Genomic DNA, 20473 nt, shown 5'->3' on the forward strand with positions numbered 1-20473 from the left:
GCTCTACGCCGCTGCTTTTCATATCGCCTTCAGGTATCGCAAGTAATGGCGCTTGTGTGTGAGGAACGACAGTAACAGTGACAGTCCTTTACCTTGTATAGACGCAATGTATTTTGTTTTCTGAAATCGGCTGTGTAAACTAAAACTTTACTTGTTGAATTTTATTACAATTAATTAATATAATAATAGTATCTCAAGTAAAATTTTTGAATTAATTTGTAAGTTGAGAATTTTTATATTTAAGAAATACATACTAACTTATTTCTTTATCAAAATTTAAAATTAAGCAAATTCTTATAAAAACAAAAATTCTATTAATGTTTTTTTATTTACTAAATTTAGATTTCAACAAATTAGATTTGGTTACTACTTTTATCTACAATGGTGCAATAAATTTAATATATTATTTTTAATTAAATTTCAAAATTTTAAGTTAAAATTAGGCGTGAATAAATTATTCTTTTTAGTAAAATAGATAATAATAACAATAGCACATAAAAAATAATTAAGTGATGCAATATTATATCACTCAGAGGCAAGAGAGTAATAAATACAATCCTAATTGAAAATTTTACTTTCTTATGTATTTCGTTGTACTTTGGTTTTCTTAATTATTTATATACAATATTCGTACATGTGTGCATATCTCTTATCGTAAACTTATTATACGCGAACCTTACAACAATTTACTTAACTTTTTATAATACAGCAGTTTGCGCAAGAATGTACAATTGACTAAATAAAATATAAAGAGAAGAAAAATTAATTATTTCAACCGTGAAAAATTAACAGCGAGGAATAGTAAAAAAATTCCAAAAATAACTTTATCAATAATAGGTGAATATCTATATATGTAAAACTTGTTTCAAACGCAGTTCTATATTATATAAAGTACAATGTGTAATATGTGTAATTGTGACAAGATGGATGTAACACAATTTCATTATTATATTAATAATATAATATATTTTAATAAAATCTATTTTATTTAAAATATATTAAAAAAAAATTCATATTAATATACATATATATATATATCTATATATATATAATATGACACAATATATTATATTATATAATATATTAGCAAAAATATATTTCTTATACATAAAATATATTTCTTATATATCTTACTAATATATCATTAAAATTAATAAAAAATCTGATATTATATGTAAATTGTAATACAGTATGACTATATTTGACGGTTGTTTTAATTTAAAAAATTTGGTTTTCTTTCCGATACATCGTGTCAATATAATATTACATTTTTTATTAATATCAAATTGTCTTAAATATTTGTGCTTTCTGGAAGTAATGCAAAATGTAGAGTAGAAAAATATAGGAGTATCATGGCTTAAGACTTGTACTTAATATTATGACAGGATTATGACAGCGATCTCACTGTTCATTAAATACAATAATATGATATACAAAAATATGGATTTGTTCAACGCTATATATTTAACATCACACGTTATAATACTTAACAAAAATATCGTGTCTGCAGGATAGTGTCCCAAAGAAAGACATGTAACAGCATGTCCTTGAGACTTATAAATCTAAAAAAAATTTAACTAACAAAAAAAAAAAGTTTTAATATCAAAATCCGCCCGTGCTTCGTTACGTTTCGCCATACTTTTTTACGTATGACTGTTTTGCCACCTTGACTAATTGTTCGTACATGCCCGGGCCGGTTTCTCTTACCAACGAAGTGAATTGACCATGGCTGTTTTGCAGCAACATGTGAGGATGATCGTATTCCTGCAAGAAAAATCGACGCCAAATTGTAATTTAATTATAATACCTATTTTTTATTGGAATTGTTGCGTTATTAAGAGATCTCAAGATAAGTCATAAAAATATAGATATAATATATAATATAAAATCCTTTCAAACAGTATACTTAAAAAATAAATATTTTGAAAAAACATAAAAATAAGAAAAGAATAATTATAAAAATTCCAAGATAAAATTTTGAAGATTCAGGATTTTTTCAAAATTTTAAGTTCTCGAATTTGCGAGAAATCTTCAGATTTAAAGGTTCTAAAATCTAATATCTTTAGCTTTTCGAGGAAGAAAAAAATTGTGGATAAAAATGTATTTTTCTAGGCTGTACTTACAGCCATACGGCCTTTCTCCATTACTAGAACTTTGTCGCTGTCCATTATAGTGTTCAATCGATGTGCCACTGTGAGCATCGTACAGGTCGCAAATTTCTTCCTGATAGTACGTTGGATGAGTGCGTCTGTATGTGGATCCACGTTCGCGGTCGCTTCATCCAACATTAGTATAAGGTTGTTTCTCAGGATAGCTCTCGCCAAGCATACCAGTTGTCTTTGCCCGACGCTGTAATTACTACCCCTGTCAAATACGCGACTTTGTAAGCCATTTCCGTTAGCGATAACCGCTTCCTTCAACTCAACCTGAAATACATTACAAAAGATATTGTTAGACAACATTACGTGCTCATAATTATTTAATGTGACGTCTCACTCTTCAGAACTCAGATATTTAAAATTTAAAATTCTACAACTTTGTGTTTTTGATATTTTAAGATGTTAAGATCTTCTCGAAACTATGAGACTCAGAAATGTTAAAATATAGATAGAGAGACATTGAGATGTTTGGAAGTTGCAATATTACATTTTTTTCATTAAACGCAGTTTCTTAAATTGGAAATTATTACTTAACAAACCTCTTCAAGTGCCTCCCACAAATCTTGATCGGCGAATTCGCCGAAGGGATCTAAATTTCGCCTTAGTGTGCCTGAGAATAAAACGGGATCTTGGGGAATGATAGATATTTTACGTCGTAAGTCTTCCAAAGCAATTGAACCCGTGTCCTTGCCATCAATCTCGATGACTCCTTCCACCTTCGCCAATCGGAATAGCGCGGATATTAGCGATGATTTTCCAGCGCCTGTTCTTCCCACAATGCCAACCTATGTGATAATCGCATTTCACTTAATTATGTTTCATTTTCTACTTTTTCTTCTTTTATTATATTATAATTAAGAAAAATTCAAATTTAATTTATTTTAGTCTCTTATGAATTTCTATTTCATAAAATAAATTTATTATTTTTTACGGAATTGAATTGCAAAATTTATCGGAATCGTAAGATAAATGTTTTCCTGCTTGTTCTTTGTGCAATTTCTAGATAATTGTTAAATCTATTGTGCAAAGATTAAAAAATGCCCATACCTTTTCTCCTGGATAGATCACTATATTTAAGTTCTTCAAAACAGGCAGGTCATCGTCCGCATAGCGCATGTAGACATTTTTGAATTTAATGCAGGCTTCGTCAGGCCAGGTCTTTGGAACTTCGGCTGGCAACGCTAGATTTTGCTTGTCCTTCTTCTTTAGGAACGCTCCTCGATCTTTCAAATTTGGCTCCGGTGAAAGCTGAATGTACTCGAGCACGCGTTCTACTGCCATCATTTGGTTCTCAACCTCCGCGCTTTGTCGCATTCCCCACTGGATTATTCCAGTCATTGACATTACCTGTGTAATGGCCAATCCTACTTCGCCGCCACTAAAGTCTGAAAAATGCAACATTCCACCTTAATTTTGCTGATCCATTTTTAGAAAACTTTCTTAGGTCATGAATCATTATTTCATTTGTGGAGTTTATAAGACAAAGTTTTATTATAAATATATTAATAAATAACTTTAGTAAGAAATAATCTTTCCTAATTTTTGACGAAATTTTCAAAAATATTTAATTATTAATTACTTAACAATTAAAAAAAATTAAGAAATTAAAACAATTGTACTATTTTTTGATACTAATTTAAAAAATTCATGCTTACTTTGACTGAATAGCAAGAAGGTGAAAATGACGATTGTAGTAAAGAGAAAACAAAATATATCCAAGAAAAATCCAAATGCAGTGCTCGTTACGATGTACATGTAAACAGTGGAAGTATGTACATCTTGCAACTTGTCGAATTCCCGTTTGAGTATTTCTTGGGCACAGTATGCTCTGATGGTCGTTAAACCATTCAATGTTGCATTTAAATGAGTGAATACTGGCGAACGTGCTAAAACATAAAAAATATTCCTGTTATGAAAACCATTCTGTTGTCAGAAAATAAATTTAAAGACTACAAAATAACTGCAAATAAATCATAAGGTTGTGAAAAACAAAAAAAATTACAATTTAGAAATGATAAAAATACAATATATCGTTTCAAAAATATAAGTAAACAAATTTTCAATTTCTATATAATTGGAAGATTGATAAAGTTATAAATATATAATGCAAATAATAAAAATTAATAGTTAATAAATACAAACAACAACTGATAAATACGAAAAATTATTTTAAATTCTGAATGAACACTGAGTGAGAGAAGCAAAGCGGACATACCGATCCCTTCGAGTCGCTTAACATTCTTGCTGGTCTTAAGATAGACTTTACGCATCAAGTAGAATATTACGCTGATGAAAACGACAGGCGCTAGAAAAATGGGCTTAACCACGCAGATTACCACCACAGAACCCAGCATCATCATGTTCATCTGGCCGGCGTCCAGTATTGCTTTGGGTAGCAATTCGTCAATGGCGCCCATATCCTTAGAGAATCTGTTAAGGATCCTGCCACTCGGATTTGTATCGAAGAATCGCATCCCCGTGCGGATAAGCGCGCTGAACATCATGTCGTGTAGACGCTGGCTGCACGTCATGCATGTTTTGTAAAAGACCAACGACCTAGTGATGGCGATGATGAAGATGCCCAGCACGATACCTGTATAGATGTAGATGTCTTTTTTCACCGACCACTCGATTTCCTCGTCGTAATTCGTCCCATTGACATTTGATTCCGTCTGATTCCAATTGTTAAGTTTAGTTTGATAATGTCGCGCCTCCTCGGAATTGATTCTGAAAAAAATCGATTTAAATGAAAAATCACTCGTCAATAACTAAAGCGATTAAAGTGGATTCAAGTGACGGTCAAAAAATATTCGCTGAGAATATAAAAATATTAAAAAAATTAATACTGAAAATTAATTAACAAAAATTGAGAAAATGAAGAAATGATTCAATTAAATTATATTACACAATAATGTGTAGACTTATTTAACCGTTTTATTTTATAATGTCTCATAATACTCACAAGATAGGCACAAAGTAGTCGTTGTAGCTGACGATACATTGTGTAATGATAAATAGGAGCAAAACACCAAAAGCCAGGATTAGATTAGTACCGGTTCGAAAGAATTTGATGAATATAGGTCCCTTAACTATTCCGCGCGATGTCCCCTCGAGACCGTCATGCAGCCTTTCGGGGTCTTCATCTTCGTCTTCGTCGTCTGTGCCACCACTGCTGATATCCGGTGTGCGACTCTGTTAAAAAAATTTTGTTGTTAATAACACATTTCTCCTATGCATTTATTTAGATCTCGTTTATTAAAATAACATATAAATTATCAATCAAAATTGCAAAAATTAAATCTAATTTATTTTTCCAAATAATCTTTAAGTCACAGCATGTCTTTAAAAAAAATCGATAAAAAAATAGTAACGTATAATTATTTGAATTTTTATGTTGCATGTAAATTTATTATTTAATTATCCGTATTATCACTTACTCTGTTACTCGAGGAGGAAAACTGTCGTCTTATGTCATCCATCTTTTTCTCTGTGTCGTCGTTTACTTCGTTCTCTGCGGCCAGAAGTATTCCATACTCAGGTCGGTAAGCTAACAGATCCTGATAGTGTGAGAAGTACGTCATTTTGCCCTGCTCGAGCAATATGATAGCATCCACTCCCACTATATATTGCAACTGATGCGTCGCCAAGATTCTCGTCTTCCCGGCTAGATATTTCTGAATGCACTCTTCAAACAAATGTTTGCTAACATGCGCATCGACCTGGAATTTTACGTAAGGAAAAAAGATTAAAATTTACAATTGAATGCAAAATTTAATTTGCCAGATCATCTTTGTTCGTAAAATTCGTCAAATTATTTGCACACTGCATGTATTTATCAACAAAATATTGAAGAAAATATTGTTATCAAGCTACAAAAATTTTATGGAAAAAATGAGCGATCTTTTTAATTTCAATTTTCGTTTAAATTATTAGTCCTTCAATGATCACTCACTGCGCTCAGAGGATCATCTAACAAATAGATATCCGACTGCCTGTACAGAGCCCTGGCCAAGTTGATCCTAGCTTTCTGACCACCAGATAGCGAGCTGCCCCGTTCACCGACGATAGTCTGATCGCCTTGCGAGAACTGCTTGAAGTCACGCTGCAAGGCACAAGCCTTGACCACATTTTGATATTGATGGCGATTGTAGGGCTGTCCGAAGAGTATGTTCTGCCGGATAGTAGAGCCGAAAACCCAGGCCTCTTGACTGGCGTAGCTGATATCACCGTTGACCTTTATCTGGCCGCCAGTCAGGCCGATCTCGCCCAGAATCGCGGATAGGAAAGAACTCTTTCCGTTGCCCACCATGCCGATCACTGCATACAGCTTGCCCTTCTCTATCGTTAGATTTATATTCTCCAGCGTGCTTTCCTGCTGCCTCTCCTCCCATTTAGCGGTCACGTTGATCATTTTGATAGCGCAGTTATCGTCGCACACGGACGACCGCGTCTTCCCTGCAGAAAGAGCAAAGTTTACATTTTGTACAATTAAAAAAATTGTATTAAACTGAAATTAAATTAAATCAAATAAATTTATATTCTTTTTTTGACATTAAAGAGATACTGAAGAGATTTTTTTTAGCATTTCATTTCATGAAAAACTTTGTTACCGAAGAGAAGAATTATGGCATAAGGAAATGATCTCGCTCAGCAAACTTACCCGCAACGAGACTAGCAGTGTTCTTCAACAAGTCGCTGGCGACAATCACTAGTCCGTTGTGCCTTAGGCGATCGGTACTTCCGTTCGTATTATCATTGTTCTCCATGACGTCATCGTCGATAAAAGGCAGATCCAGCTTGCTCATCTTCCTGTGATCCGAATTGATGCTGGCGTAGCCGGAAGACGACTTAGACATAACGACGTTCGTGCTCTGGAATTCCTCGTACATGAGGAAGCGCTGGAGCCGACGTATAGCGACATTGCACTCGGCCAGCTCAGCGATCCCACGCACGAACATGCCGGTCATGGTGTGCGCGAGAATATTGTAGTAAGACATGATAACGAAAATCTTGTCGGCGGTCAGCTCGTTCCCGATCAACAACATCGTCACGAGTGTGCAGTAAAGCGCCATGCGAGTTGTGAAAAGATTAAATGACATGTAGATACCGCGGATGTACGAACTCTTGGTGACCACCTGCAGCTCGAGCTTGCGCGCAAGTTCGACCATAGCGCAGAACGGCTTCTCCCAAGCATACATTTTGATCACCTGCACCCCGGATATAATCTCGTCCATCAGCCGGACCCGCTCGTCCGTCTTGATGGCAGTCTGCAGACGGAACTTTGACGAGAGCTTGCCGGTGTAGGCTGAAATCGCGACAATAAATGAACATTCTGCGCCGAAAGCAATTTATTCAATTGCGTACAAGTTCTCTTCGAGAGAATTCGAAAACAATTATTTTTGTATAATATTTTTTTATAATCTATTCTGTAGAATTTTTTCATCCCTTGAAGCTAAAGAACCAATTAGAACTTTTGTAGATATTCTCCACAAAATCTTTTAAGAATTTATTGGACTTACATTGAATTGGTACCACCACGAAGATGATGGCGATACCGATTAAACCGGCATAGCCAACCTCCGCATAAAGAATATAACCCACGATTATGGTGCATAACGGCGCCGACCACATGTGATGGATAAAGATGGTGACCAGATCAAATCTATTGACATCGTTGGCCACTAGATTGACCACTTTTCCCGGTGCCGTTTCACCCAATGCGGTTTTGCTCAGACGTAAAGCCTACGAGATAAATGCAAAACACGTTACGTAACTTGATTAACGCGCTGATAGATCATGTTGCAAGAGAAATATGCAACTTACGAAAACAAAACTTTAACAATATATGACCATTATATAAGTGTCATTCTTGTTGAAACCTGTTAATTTTGTTAGGACTTGTTAGACTTGTTAGAATTCTTGAGATTTGAAAAATTAAAAAAAAAATCAGGTCAAAGAGTGTACGACAAAAAGATAGAAATTCAATCGGTTACAAGATCAAATTGATATATAATAAAAGAAAAATATAATAAAATTATATGAAATTATTATATTAAAAAAAAGAACAGGACAAAAATATTTAACTGCTTGTTGCGAGGACTAACATGATTTTTCTAATAGTTTTTTTTTTTAAACAAAATTAATCTGAGCGACCAACCTTTCTGTATATCACGGAACAGACGGCTGTGCGAACTTTTGCACCTACGTGAAAAGCACCAAAGATCGTCTGATTACCGCTTATCACATATATGACAGTAGCTATGGAAATGCCAGCCCCATACCATAGAGCATTCTCGTAGCTTTCCGTTGAATCCTTCCGAAAGTAGCGCAGGAGACCTCCCAGCAGTAACGGCGTGCCTAATCTGCGAAGTCATTCCGCACGTTAACAATTTTCATAATTCATGAATTTTAGATAGCAAACGCTATTAAATATATACTACTGTCTTAAATCATATACGACTCACAGATAATTACTATAGTTGCACATTAATAATTATTATATTACTTTATTGTTGTGACTATTTTAAAACACATCGTAGACACATTGGAGAACTAGAGAATACATATGATATCTAAAATATTATATTAGATGTTTAAAAAGAATATAATTCAAATTTCTTACGTCTTAAAAAAATTTTACACGTCTTTTAAATAGCTTATCTGTTTGTTAAAGTTTTATCACTTTGTATTGACGTATCAATTATACCATAACCATAACCATAACTAACCATAAAACATTAGATAAGTGATTTAACATTTTGTCATATAATAAAATCATAAAAATCATAAAAAAGATAAGAATCTTTCCAAATCTGACAAATATTTCTTAATTTTTTGTTAGCAAAAAGTTAAGCTTAAAATTGCACTCATTTTATTGACTGTCTTAAATATTAGAGAATTTTATTTACGAAATTTATCAACAGCTAGCGACAAAGCCCATGTTGTTTCACTAATATGTCGGCTTTTAACTTCGCTTCTACGCTTCCAATACGAAAAAAATATTTCAAGAATCAAAAACCCCTGTCGAGCTGCCCCCCCCCCCACCTTGCACAAATAAAAAAACCAATAGCGCAAAATTATAAGCTATTTATGAGCTTTCATATTCCGCAAATTAAAATTTTTGAGCTCGTCACGCTGAGCATGAATTTAATGTTTTTCGTGGTCGATATCTTAAAAAATAGCCGAGTTACCGTATTTACGTATTGTTAAAAATTGCAAAATTCGGTACTTCCGGTCCGGTTGAGGTGCAAACGAAATTCAAAGCGGTACAAACCGGTACAAACAATTCTCTTTCAAACCCCGTTGGCCGCGTTTCGATATCTTAAAAAATAGCCGAGTTACCGTATTTACGTAATGTTCAAAATTTTTCGATTTTCTCGTTTTTCTCAAAATCCAAATTTGTTAGGAATTTTTTTCAAACGATACAATGTTCGGTACAACTAGTACAATGTAGTACAGTCGAGAAAAAATCATTTTTCGAAAAGTGGGGCTACTAAAAAAATTCAAAAATTTCGATTTTTTGGAAATCCGCGCGTGATTTCAAAAAATTAACTACGGTACAATTTGGTACAAAACTAGTACAATGCAGTACAATTTCGATTATTTTAATTTTATTAAAGTGTGGGGCTAACTTCATACACATCACAAATCGTCCAAAGCGGACTTAAAACTTTGAAGAGATTTCTATCTCGGATTTTGTCGCGAATTATAGATCGTTCGCAGCGAATTTAAAGAAAATGAATTGTGAGAGAATAATAGAGATAAATGATAAGTAAATACCTTATTATAAACTCATTAAGAATCTGTATCAACCCAAGTAGAGTATACTCATATATAAATGTGCGGAAAATAGTCCTTAACAGACTCGGTTTGCGTTTCTTTTTCCTCGAGTTTTCCAGCTCGATGTACCATCGTCTACAAGCACATCAATACGCTATACGTTAGTACAATTATCTTGTGTCTTTATGAAAGAAGAATCTATAGAGAAAGTATCTCTAAACATTTCTTCTCTTATTTTCTTTCCACTTCTCTTTATTTACATACAATTTCCAACCGATACTCACTTTTCTAACCGATTGCCGAGTAAATTCGCTCGATCGCTCTTCAGAGGATCGAACAAGTCTTCTGTTTCTAGAACTTTCTTGTAGCCTGTCCGGAATAATTTAAGGGTCCATCTGATTCGAAGAAATTTATGTAAATTAAAGATTACGGATTTTATTACGACTAGTTACGTTGAATTATGAGTGGTGCAACAATAAAAATATGCTGAAATCAAAGAACTGGAAATGTCTCAATGTAACATATATCTTAGCGACACAACAATGTGTCTCGTTGACTTTGAAAAATGCAATCTCATCTTTGCAGACACAAGTAAATATGAAGATAGGACTTATATGAAGATAAGGACTAGTTAGACGTAAAAAACAGTCTTGCGTCATGCCAAATTTGCACTATTATTTCGAAATGCCATTTAATAGCTTGTTTTATGTATGAATATTAACACAACAAATATTTATAAAGATTGAATATTATAAATATTAAAAATTTAAATACTTAAACAAGTAAAAGTCTAATTCTTTACATATTTAAACTTGCAAGCATCTAAACTTCCAAATGTATAAATATTTAAGTAATTTATAAATATCTAAAAAAATATCGAAATATTCAAGTTTTGTACGTTTAAATATTCAAACAACGAACAAATTTAATACTCAATCCACATCTTATCATTATTCACATATTCGAGCATATTTATAGCTTTGAACTTTGCTAATTTAAGATAGAAAAAGTTTCGCAATGTAAAAAATGAATGTAAAATTATTATTACGGATAATTTTGAAACCAATTATTATATATGTAAATTTCCAGCTTGCTTCTTATTGTAATGAAGTGAGTCACACGAATAAATTTATAACTATTTTATATTGTGCAATCAGTTTCATTATTTGCAAACTGTAGATTTACGTGTGAAAACTTACATCTTCAACAGCTGATTCCAAAATTATATTTTATAATATATTATAATATTGTAATTTTGTGTTAATTTTTTAAAATGCATGTCTGATGATTTGTGTTAATGATTAAGAAGATGGCACAACTTACAACCACAGCAAGACTGATATAATATTCGCCTTCTCCCTTGGATTTGGCTTCGAGTTGATTTTCGTTGAATCCATCAGTTCTTACGCGCGGCATTAACTCGCGCGCACTGCCACTTCAACCACGATTATAAATGATGGATTAACTTATCAGATATCGACACACGCGTCAGCTTGATATTTTTTTTCTAGTGGCTAAAAAATTATTCACTGTATTAACAATGTACGATATTAATATCCTACTTTCACTTATCATGAAAGATTGTCTTTGAAACACTAAGATTATCAGCCCCTTAACACAATGCGCGATCTCTTCGCACGATTTTAATCAGATTGAAAGTAGCACTTCACGTATCTCGTTGTATCTTTGATTTCCCACGATCGATTATGGCGGTTTTATCTGTATCTTCGTTGATCCTCTTGAAACAAAAGCAAGATATCAGCCACTGGATCGATACCGCGCAAATTTCTGTCACTTCTTGAGATTTATTATCGAATGCTGATTCTTCAAGTGCTGATTCTCAAGACGTCCGCAATTTTCTAAAAATTTTTTAGAAAATTATTACATTTATTGGAAACAGCGTATTGTATATAATAATTATAATTAAAATAAAATTATTACTATTATATATAATTATTTTACATGTAAATGGTAATATGTAAATAACAATTCCTTTTTCGTCAGCTCGACGCCGATATTTTTATTATTATAATAATTAAATTTTAGAGATATTTTAACTTATTGAAGTTTTTACCGTTTGTTAATCAAAAATCGCTTTTTTCACATCTCTTTCCGTCGTTGTCGTTGTGAGAGAAATGTACGCGCCAGTAGCAATTGGTGATACCAGATCTCAGAAAACGGGGAACAATCAAGTTGTCAGTTCAGTATCCAAGTGAGTACTCTTCGAATATTTTTGTGTATCTACACTTAAACGAAAACTTCGTATCATTTGTCTGAACAACCTTATCTCAATTACATGCGACTTGTTTGCTTGCTGTGTCATTTCTCAACTAACACCGGAAGGTCGTAGTGTTAAATCGTGACTTGCATTTTACATATAATGAAATCAAACATCATGAAGAATCTTAAGAATTAAACAAGAAATTTAAAAACAAAACTAAAGTTTAAATTAAAGAAATTTGAGAAATTAAATGTAAAATAGAATTGGAATCAAAAACAAGATTAGCAAATTAAATAGTCTGAATCAGTAATTGCAAGATTGAGAAATTACGCAATTTAAAAATTATTATTAAAAATGATGATTTGTACGCGCAATAAAAATTCGAAACTTATTGTTATTATACGTAACAATATATATTTCGATAAATATCCTATGTAACACGCTTACGCAATACGATGAAATATCATTATCGAAGCTCTTCCTGATTTATATACTCGACTTATCCTCATATAAGGTTAACAAACTAATTATGCTAAAAAGTAATGTTTAAGGGGAAAATCCATTTAACACTTTGACCCGCGAAGAAAATGCAGGATTTATCAGTTGTTGACTAAGCTTCTCAATGGTGTCGTGCTTCACGCAAGAATTAATAGTGTAAATAAAATAAATAAAATTCTATAATAAATAGACTATTACGTGCTTTATTATCTTCGCGATGTTTATTAAATGCGTTCTCAATTGTAATTTTCCGGATTGAAATAAACTTGTGGAATCAGTTTTTTATCTCGAAGTTTTATCACTCGCAAAGATAAATTGCAAACTTTCTACAATTTTAAATAAAACTGTTTAGATTCATTATAAAAAAAAAATAAAATTGAAGACAAAAATTCCTACGCGTTGCATAATTAAATCTATCAAATAACAATATAAAACACGCTTATTATTACTTTGTACAAGTGAGAAATATCTTGATAGAAAATCTTAGAGAAACTAGATTTAAAATAAAATTTAATAAGCTTGAAAAACGACCGCTGTATGTGTCTCTAAACTTGCCGTCTTTTGTTACGTCCATAACTGTACAGATTTAATGGGGGCCACCAAGGCCACGGAAAAAACCAAACCTGAATTTTTGGCTGCTGCTAGCAATAAGTACATAAATTAGAGTCGGCGACTCGGGTCCTTCTTTGAGGTTTTACAAATATCCAATATATATTTATATATTTCCAGCAAAAGTCTTTATTAGGCGCGCTACTGTGCAATTACACAGATCAAATTAAATCAAAATGAACAGAAAGCAGCAAAGGAGAAAATAAAAATAAGCGAAAAGAGATACAGTTGCTTTGTTGCAGTAAAATAATATTGGGTGGTGATTGAAGAAAAATATGTGCGTAAAATATAAAATGTATAAAACATTTATCCGCGAAAATCATGTACGCACACAATACGAAAACGTAAAACGGGTATAGCACTGCTCATAGTTGCGAAATTGGAAAATTATACGCCAATGCGGCGCCGAGAATCTTATCAATTTAATTTATGAAATTATTTACGAGTCTTCTTTTAGATCTCTTCGCAGGCTAATTGTAGTCTTTGAATGAACAAAAGTGGGAATATCGCAAGCATGCACGCTACACGTCATCCGGAGATGTTTGCGAGAGAGTTGTACCAGTCGTATACGTGATAGCGAAACGATAACACTCCCACATGACTTGGCATTACTTCAAAGTACTTATTTGAAGACTCGAATTTATTATTAAAAAGAAAATGTCAGCAATTAATGTTAGCACATTAAAATACCTGATTTTTGTTAGCGCTTTTTATTTGTCGAACGATATGCATTGCTGTTTTTATTGCATTGTTTTATTTATTTTATTGATAAAATGGAAAACGTTAATCTTCTTGAGAAGCGTTAATCTTACTAATCGTTAATTAATACTATAATTATTATTAATAATGTAATTTAGTATTCATTATTTTGTTGATACTAATTATATTAAGACAGAACTCTTGACATTTTTCCACTTGTTATCTTTATTTTATTTACACTGATTTTATCTCTGATATTTCGAACTTTCATGATAAATCTATCGAGCATAATTTCTAATCGAGTGTCACGTGCAACGGCGTGACATCGCCTTGGGCAACGTACTGAAACGCTCCGAGTTAAAAATACGATTTCCGTAAGACAATAAAACTGGAGCAAGTGCAAGGTTGTGAACGACATGCGTTTTACACGCGGGATTATTTCGAATTAGCTGTCACAGCAATTCTGGCAAATTTCAATATTATGAAACCGCGATGATATAACGAGTAGACATCTCGCGATAAAAATTTATAACACAAGATTGCACTGAGAATGACAAAATGTTAAAACAAAAAAGCGAAGGCAACTACGTTATTTCGTGCCCGAGATGTTTGGAAATGCATTACGATAATTATTGATAAACAAACGATCGCAATAAAGAGATGTTGCTATTTTTTTTAAACGCACTAATATCACGACACATCGCGCAAATTATGATACGCAATATGCAAATCTCATTAACACGTGTACAAAGTTTCCTCGGAAAGATTCATAGCATCGTGACATAGCGTGATAAGCATAGTCATCTGTATTGATCATGAATAATGTATAGCGGAATATCGTTAGTATCTCTTCGGCAAATTATGAGTTGATTTATGCGTAAGAGTCGGATATTCGCATATTTATTATGAAAAATGTAATTATCTCCATTTGTAATAAATTCGCGTACATCTGTTATCGCGTGTGGCAAGATGTGCCTTTCTAGCAGTATTATACACAGCATTACAATAATAATATATGTATAATAACGCGTGCATGGTGTGTGATATCTTTTACAGCATAACTTATTATTTTAATATAATAATTTTAACATAAGATATGCTGCATATACAGCGCCGTTCAGTAAGCGATGATAATTTTACGTGGAAACATAAATGTCAGCATCAAAGTAGCAATTTTTTCATATCTCGTAGACTTTGTTCAAGAGAAAATCGGCTTTGCGAACATGACTTAACACATAGCATTATGACGACTAGAGACACATAGTCTTTTCCTTGCACGCGCGGTATACGGAGTATTTTGCATGCCGGATTAAGCCAGAAATAAAAGTATCAGCGCGGCTTGACCCTGCTAGAATCAGATCTAAAAAAGAACAATAACTTGATGTTGACTTAGCGAGTTACGCGATCAATGGTTAGAGGAATAATTGCCGCCGCGGACGCGGAACAGTAACGGAGTTATATAACCGTTTCCTTAATAGAACTGCGGCTCGCAATGTCGTGGAATCGTTCACCAGGCAGGAATGAACTAGTATTTAAAAGAGCAGGCTCGCAGGCTTCCGATTGTTAAACTGTATATTTTGCGATAAGAGTATAATAAGAGATTATTATAAATCTGATTAATCCTGCAGTGACACATCTTTTCACTCGATCTTAATTAGTTAATTAATGCTAATTCTTTAATTAATAGTTCAAATTTAATTTACTAAAATTATATATATTTTTTTAATTATGTTTTTTTTTATTTTTTACACATTTTTTTTTTCTTTATAAACACGTATCTTTACATGTTCTCGAAAAATATGCTAATTTATAAGCAAATCTTTCCAAAATTTTTTGAGCAGTTTGATACTGTCAAAAATTGGCTAAAATATGAATGACCATGCATGCCGTTAAATAGTTAAATAAACAAAGAGTTTCTAAAATAAGCGGGCTAACTTCATTGCGTGTTCTGTTATTTGTCTTGATAAAAAAGATAAATATATGAACAAAAGCTCTCACAGATGTATTTTTCCATGCATATTAAGAGTTACACGTTAAGGAGAAAGAGTACTAAAAATTGTACATTATCAGTAAAATATCGAAATTGTACAATACGTTAGCTAAATGAGATTTAAACAATCAAATTTATCAATATTGACGTTATACGACACTACTCACATATTAACGGAACGTAAACAAGCACAGCAGGTAGCAAATACAATGATAAGAACATAGCATTAATATGTAAATATCACGTACAACTTTAATCATGTATCAACTTTCTTTATTTGCCTAATCACCTCTTATTATTCCTGATATTATCGTTAATATCAACTTCACTGAGTTATCTTAGTTTGTGAAATGTAAAGATACTACAAACATTTCTGATTCTTTCATCAAAAATGTGAATTTAATCTAATTAATTATTCTATTTAGTATTTAATATGTTTATTCATTATCGTATCGTTTTCGTTATCTTTTTTTTAATCCCTTCAAAATATTCAAACATTTTTATTTCTTTATTTAATTCCTTAATTAAATATCTTTTGATATTTTCTGCTACAATCAGAAAGATAATGTTTTATATTTTATTTTCTTATAAAAAATGTGGTTTTAAGTTTAACTATTATAAAAAAAATTAACAGAGAAAAAAGCTATAAAAATGGCTAACAAATTTTGAGGTGCAAGATATTTTATTATATGAATTAGCAATTAATATAGAATAGTGATATCAATATAAAAAATGGTTCTTCAATTTCATTTCAATTCTTTTCAGTTTGATAAGACAACTATAGTGATCAAGCGTAAATAACGTGCAGTAGATATTTACTTGGCATGACACACTACCGTGTCTCTTGATTACTTTATTTTATTTAATATTTATATATTCACTAATTTTATCTATTCCCACTATCATTCATTATTATTGATCTTTCCGTTATATTTCGAAATTTCATTGCTTATTTTAGTATCAAAACAGTAATGTGATGTCAAATGGATTTCCTAATAAAAACGATTACGACAATCTCGCTCCACGTGCTACAGGACTTATTAAGGAGCAATTAAACTCTCGACAACAGTGCACTGCGTGTTATAGCAATAACTTGCCACGGCTTAGTTTGTGAGACGATAGGTCAATTGTTCAGTGTTGTGTGAGTAATCTTCACTGAATTCAGTCTGGTTGTAAGCAGTTGAAACTCACATTGGACGCACAATTAAATAAATAATGCTTTGCAAAGCGGCTCTTCGAGCCGCAAAAAACAAATTTTTGAATTTAGAACATAGAAAATTTTTCAGAAAAAATTACTTATTCAAATGCTTTCAGCATTAATTGTTCTATTAAAAACGACTTGTTTCTAATTTCTTATTGCGATTAAAATGAATGTCTGGATTAAGAGATTTTCAGAAGTTGAAAAATGTAGTGAGACAAGAACGGATGTATAAAAGAATTTTATAAAAAACATCAAGAAAAATTAACTTACAAAATATTTTAAATTCAAAAATATCAAAGAATTTAAAAAATTTTTTTATAAACTTTGCTATTCTTAATCAAATTCTTCAGAATTTGAACAATCTAATTCATTCTGAAAGCCAGAAAAAGACTTTTCACATGTAAAAACATCAAGGAAAGTTCCACGAATTTGTACATTGAAAGGAAATATGTTGATTGATAGGAATTAAAAGCAACTCGGGCACGCCAGAACGTGATATGGATAACAAAACAAGCCAACATATATTAGCTAGATATCAACAGTTAAACGTGACCGCAAACTGATCACATTCAGAATGAAAGTAGAGCGGGTATATTTTTCAAAATTTCAAGTTAAAGAGGCATGCCTTTATGAAAAGCGTGCTCTCTCTCTCTCTTTCTCTCTTATTTTCAGATAAAATATAATATCATTGAAAAATTTAGGAATATACAAAGAATAAATTTGAGACGAAAATAATTATTGAAAGAAAACTATTTTAGATTTATCTCTAAATAAAAAAAATTACAGCATACTGTGTACAATGTATACTGTGTATATGTATATTTTATATGTATATCGTAAGATAAACATACGTTTATTCTATAATACAACCTAGGTAGCACATGTTCGTTTCATATATTTCCTAACGTATATGAAAACATTGGATACGTTTAGAAAACGTATATGAAGCGAACATATGCTACCTGGGAATTGTAATAAAGATAGATTGTTTTTGAAGAAGATTCCCAAAAAATCAGATCCAAACGTGTTTAGAATTCAGATAATGTTCAAAAATACATAATATATTAATAAAAAATCTATTTATGTATAAAGATGATACGAATAATTAAATAATAATTATATAAATTAATTTGTTGATTTATATATAATTTATAAACACAAGCGTGTAGTTTTTTAAAGCTTTGACTTCATTGTCTTCTAACATGTGTCATTGAATAAGTTACATCTCTCAGACTTGCAAATTCAGCAGAAAGTTGGCAAAACCAGTACTTTAAATTAAAATATCGAATATAAGGCGTTAATGCCAAAAGTACTTGGTCTCGGCACAATCTCATTCTGAGAACGTCACGAGTGTATCACGCAGAATATTTTGAGACGCTCGATACACAGTGACGCATTCACTGATACATCGTGATATCGCACACATCATTCACGATTTGACCGTGACGTGCAATGCAGAATGTATTCGATCGCAAGGAGAATAATCATTGAACTGATCGAATACAATTAATATGTATGCCGAGTGTTTCAACTGTCGCGCAACTATTAATATTAAATAGTTAATACTTTTGTCACCAAAACAGAGAGAATTTTTCAAATTTAATATCAATATTACGTAATGTTTATTAGAGAGTTATTAACATTAATAATTAATGTAGAATAAATATTTATAGAATATTCTCATTACATTAAAGTTATTTTTAATACATTTGTTCTGTATTAATTATTATTATAAAAAAATAATTACGTAAATATAAAAAAAAATAACCGAACATCGTGCGCTTTCTCTCAGATATATATTTTCTTAAAAAATTTGGCACTAATTTTTCCCAAATTCTTGAAACAAGAAAGAACAATTAACAAGGAAAAAAAATCGTGACATTTCAAGAAGTAATTTTATTTTTATCCTGTATTTATTTTCGCATCAGGATTCGCATCAAGCATATCGAAGCAATTCGAATCGAGAAAGTGATTTATTTGAATTACACAACCGGAAAAATGTGTTACACAACCGGAAGATATTGTCGTATAATCTAATACACGGGAAGAAATATTGAGACGGAAAGCGGTTTCGTCCGGTAGATATTCATGAATGTTGCTTATCAAAACCCGGCGTTACCATGAGATAACAGTTTTATTTTTGCGAACGCATTTATGAAATACCGGGAAATACCGTGAAGTTTATTAGCAAACTATTGGCAAATAATATTCCAATACACTGTCGCTGTTTTGTACACGATGATAATTCACGAAGCAATAATTACAAGGAAATTTATACTGTGAACTAAGTTCACGTCTTCTAGCTGTACGTGCCGTTAAATCATCGAATCATCATTTACGCTTACGAACCGTCAGTTCACGCTTCGCGTTCATAGAGCAAGAATGTTCTATTACAACAAATAACACGACTATTTTTAGCGAGGATCGAGGAACGATCAAGACCAACTCGCCGCGTCACACTCGAGCGTGGCAGACGTTGCTCGACCGGTTGAGCCTTCCATTTTAAAACTCTATTTTCACCCGATCTGAAACTTCGTAGCCGCTGCTGTACTTACTTCATCCTTTGGTCTATCGCCAGCCTGTCACACGTGGACGGAATTTTCACCCTGCTGCTCCTGTCGCTCACAGACTTGTCACAGAGTTACACATAGTCACACGGAAACGCACACCGCACAACACGACAAACACGACTGGCCGCGACAACGTCTGCGCGGATACTGAAAGCCGCATTGAGTCTCTCGCGCAGTCTTTTCGCCACACGTGACGTATGGTATGCAGTCATAGTTGAACCGCTTGGCGGCAGAAGACCTAAAGGGGATGCCTAACAATCTGCAGATGAAGGATTTCGATAGGGGGAAGAGAAAGAGAGAGAGAGAGAGAGAGGAGAATCCCCTAAAAGGATTCGGTCCCGGTTCTTGAGCTCCTATTTTTGCGTATGAAAAAAATCATGATCTTGATTAAATATGAAGATAAAGATTGCTTCTCGTATAATTATTTTTATGCTTTTGTCCAGCAGCTTCTTTCACTGGGATTTTAACGATTTAAAAAAGGTCAACGATCTGTAAATAAGTTGCGGTAATCAATGAAATCTCTGAAAGCAATCTACAGCGGGCGGCGAAACGAATATCGATTAAAAAGTACAAACCTTTCCCTGTAATTATTAAGGAATTAACAATACAAACATGCATGCACAGATTATAACATTATGCAAGGCGTTGCAAAGTTTGCGAAAAAGTAAAGTGCGTATATGCGTTATTTTTAATATAATAGAATTTAAAAACTATTCAATTAAAATTTCAATAAAAAGTAAAATTGAT

At 32.5% G+C, this 20473-nt stretch overlaps 2 protein-coding genes across 4 annotated transcripts in view; one reads left to right on the forward strand and one right to left on the reverse strand.

Annotated features, from left to right (window-relative positions):
• The window catches only part of LOC105676739 (piggyBac transposable element-derived protein 4-like), a 71167-nt gene that overhangs the window by 43133 nt on the left and 7561 nt on the right, over positions 1–20473 (forward strand). The gene's annotated exons all lie outside the window — the stretch shown is intronic.
• Positions 563–19883, reverse strand: LOC105676742 (ATP-binding cassette sub-family C member 4). Of its 3 annotated transcripts, none has more exons than XM_067360385.1 (17): positions 19712–19883; positions 12013–12179; positions 11262–11797; positions 10223–10333; positions 9939–10073; positions 8317–8521; positions 7679–7901; positions 6820–7464; positions 6112–6614; positions 5597–5878; positions 5122–5351; positions 4375–4886; positions 3815–4045; positions 3207–3544; positions 2699–2944; positions 2124–2426; positions 563–1764 (listed from the first exon to the last, which is right to left on the reverse strand). In XM_067360385.1, the coding sequence occupies exons 3-17, from the start codon at positions 11333–11335 to the stop codon at positions 1624–1626; spliced, it is 4179 nt and encodes a 1392-aa protein (XP_067216486.1). In that variant the 5' UTR covers positions 11336–11797; positions 12013–12179; positions 19712–19883; the 3' UTR covers positions 563–1623. The 3 variants fall into 3 exon arrangements, with proteins under 3 accessions (XP_067216486.1, XP_067216487.1, XP_067216488.1); XM_067360386.1 differs by having other exon boundaries at positions 12013–12184; XM_067360387.1 differs by lacking the exon at positions 12013–12179.

Source organism: Linepithema humile, chromosome 8 (genome assembly GCF_040581485.1).
Source record: "Linepithema humile isolate Giens D197 chromosome 8, Lhum_UNIL_v1.0, whole genome shotgun sequence".
Lineage (NCBI taxonomy): Eukaryota > Metazoa > Arthropoda > Insecta > Hymenoptera > Formicidae > Linepithema > Linepithema humile.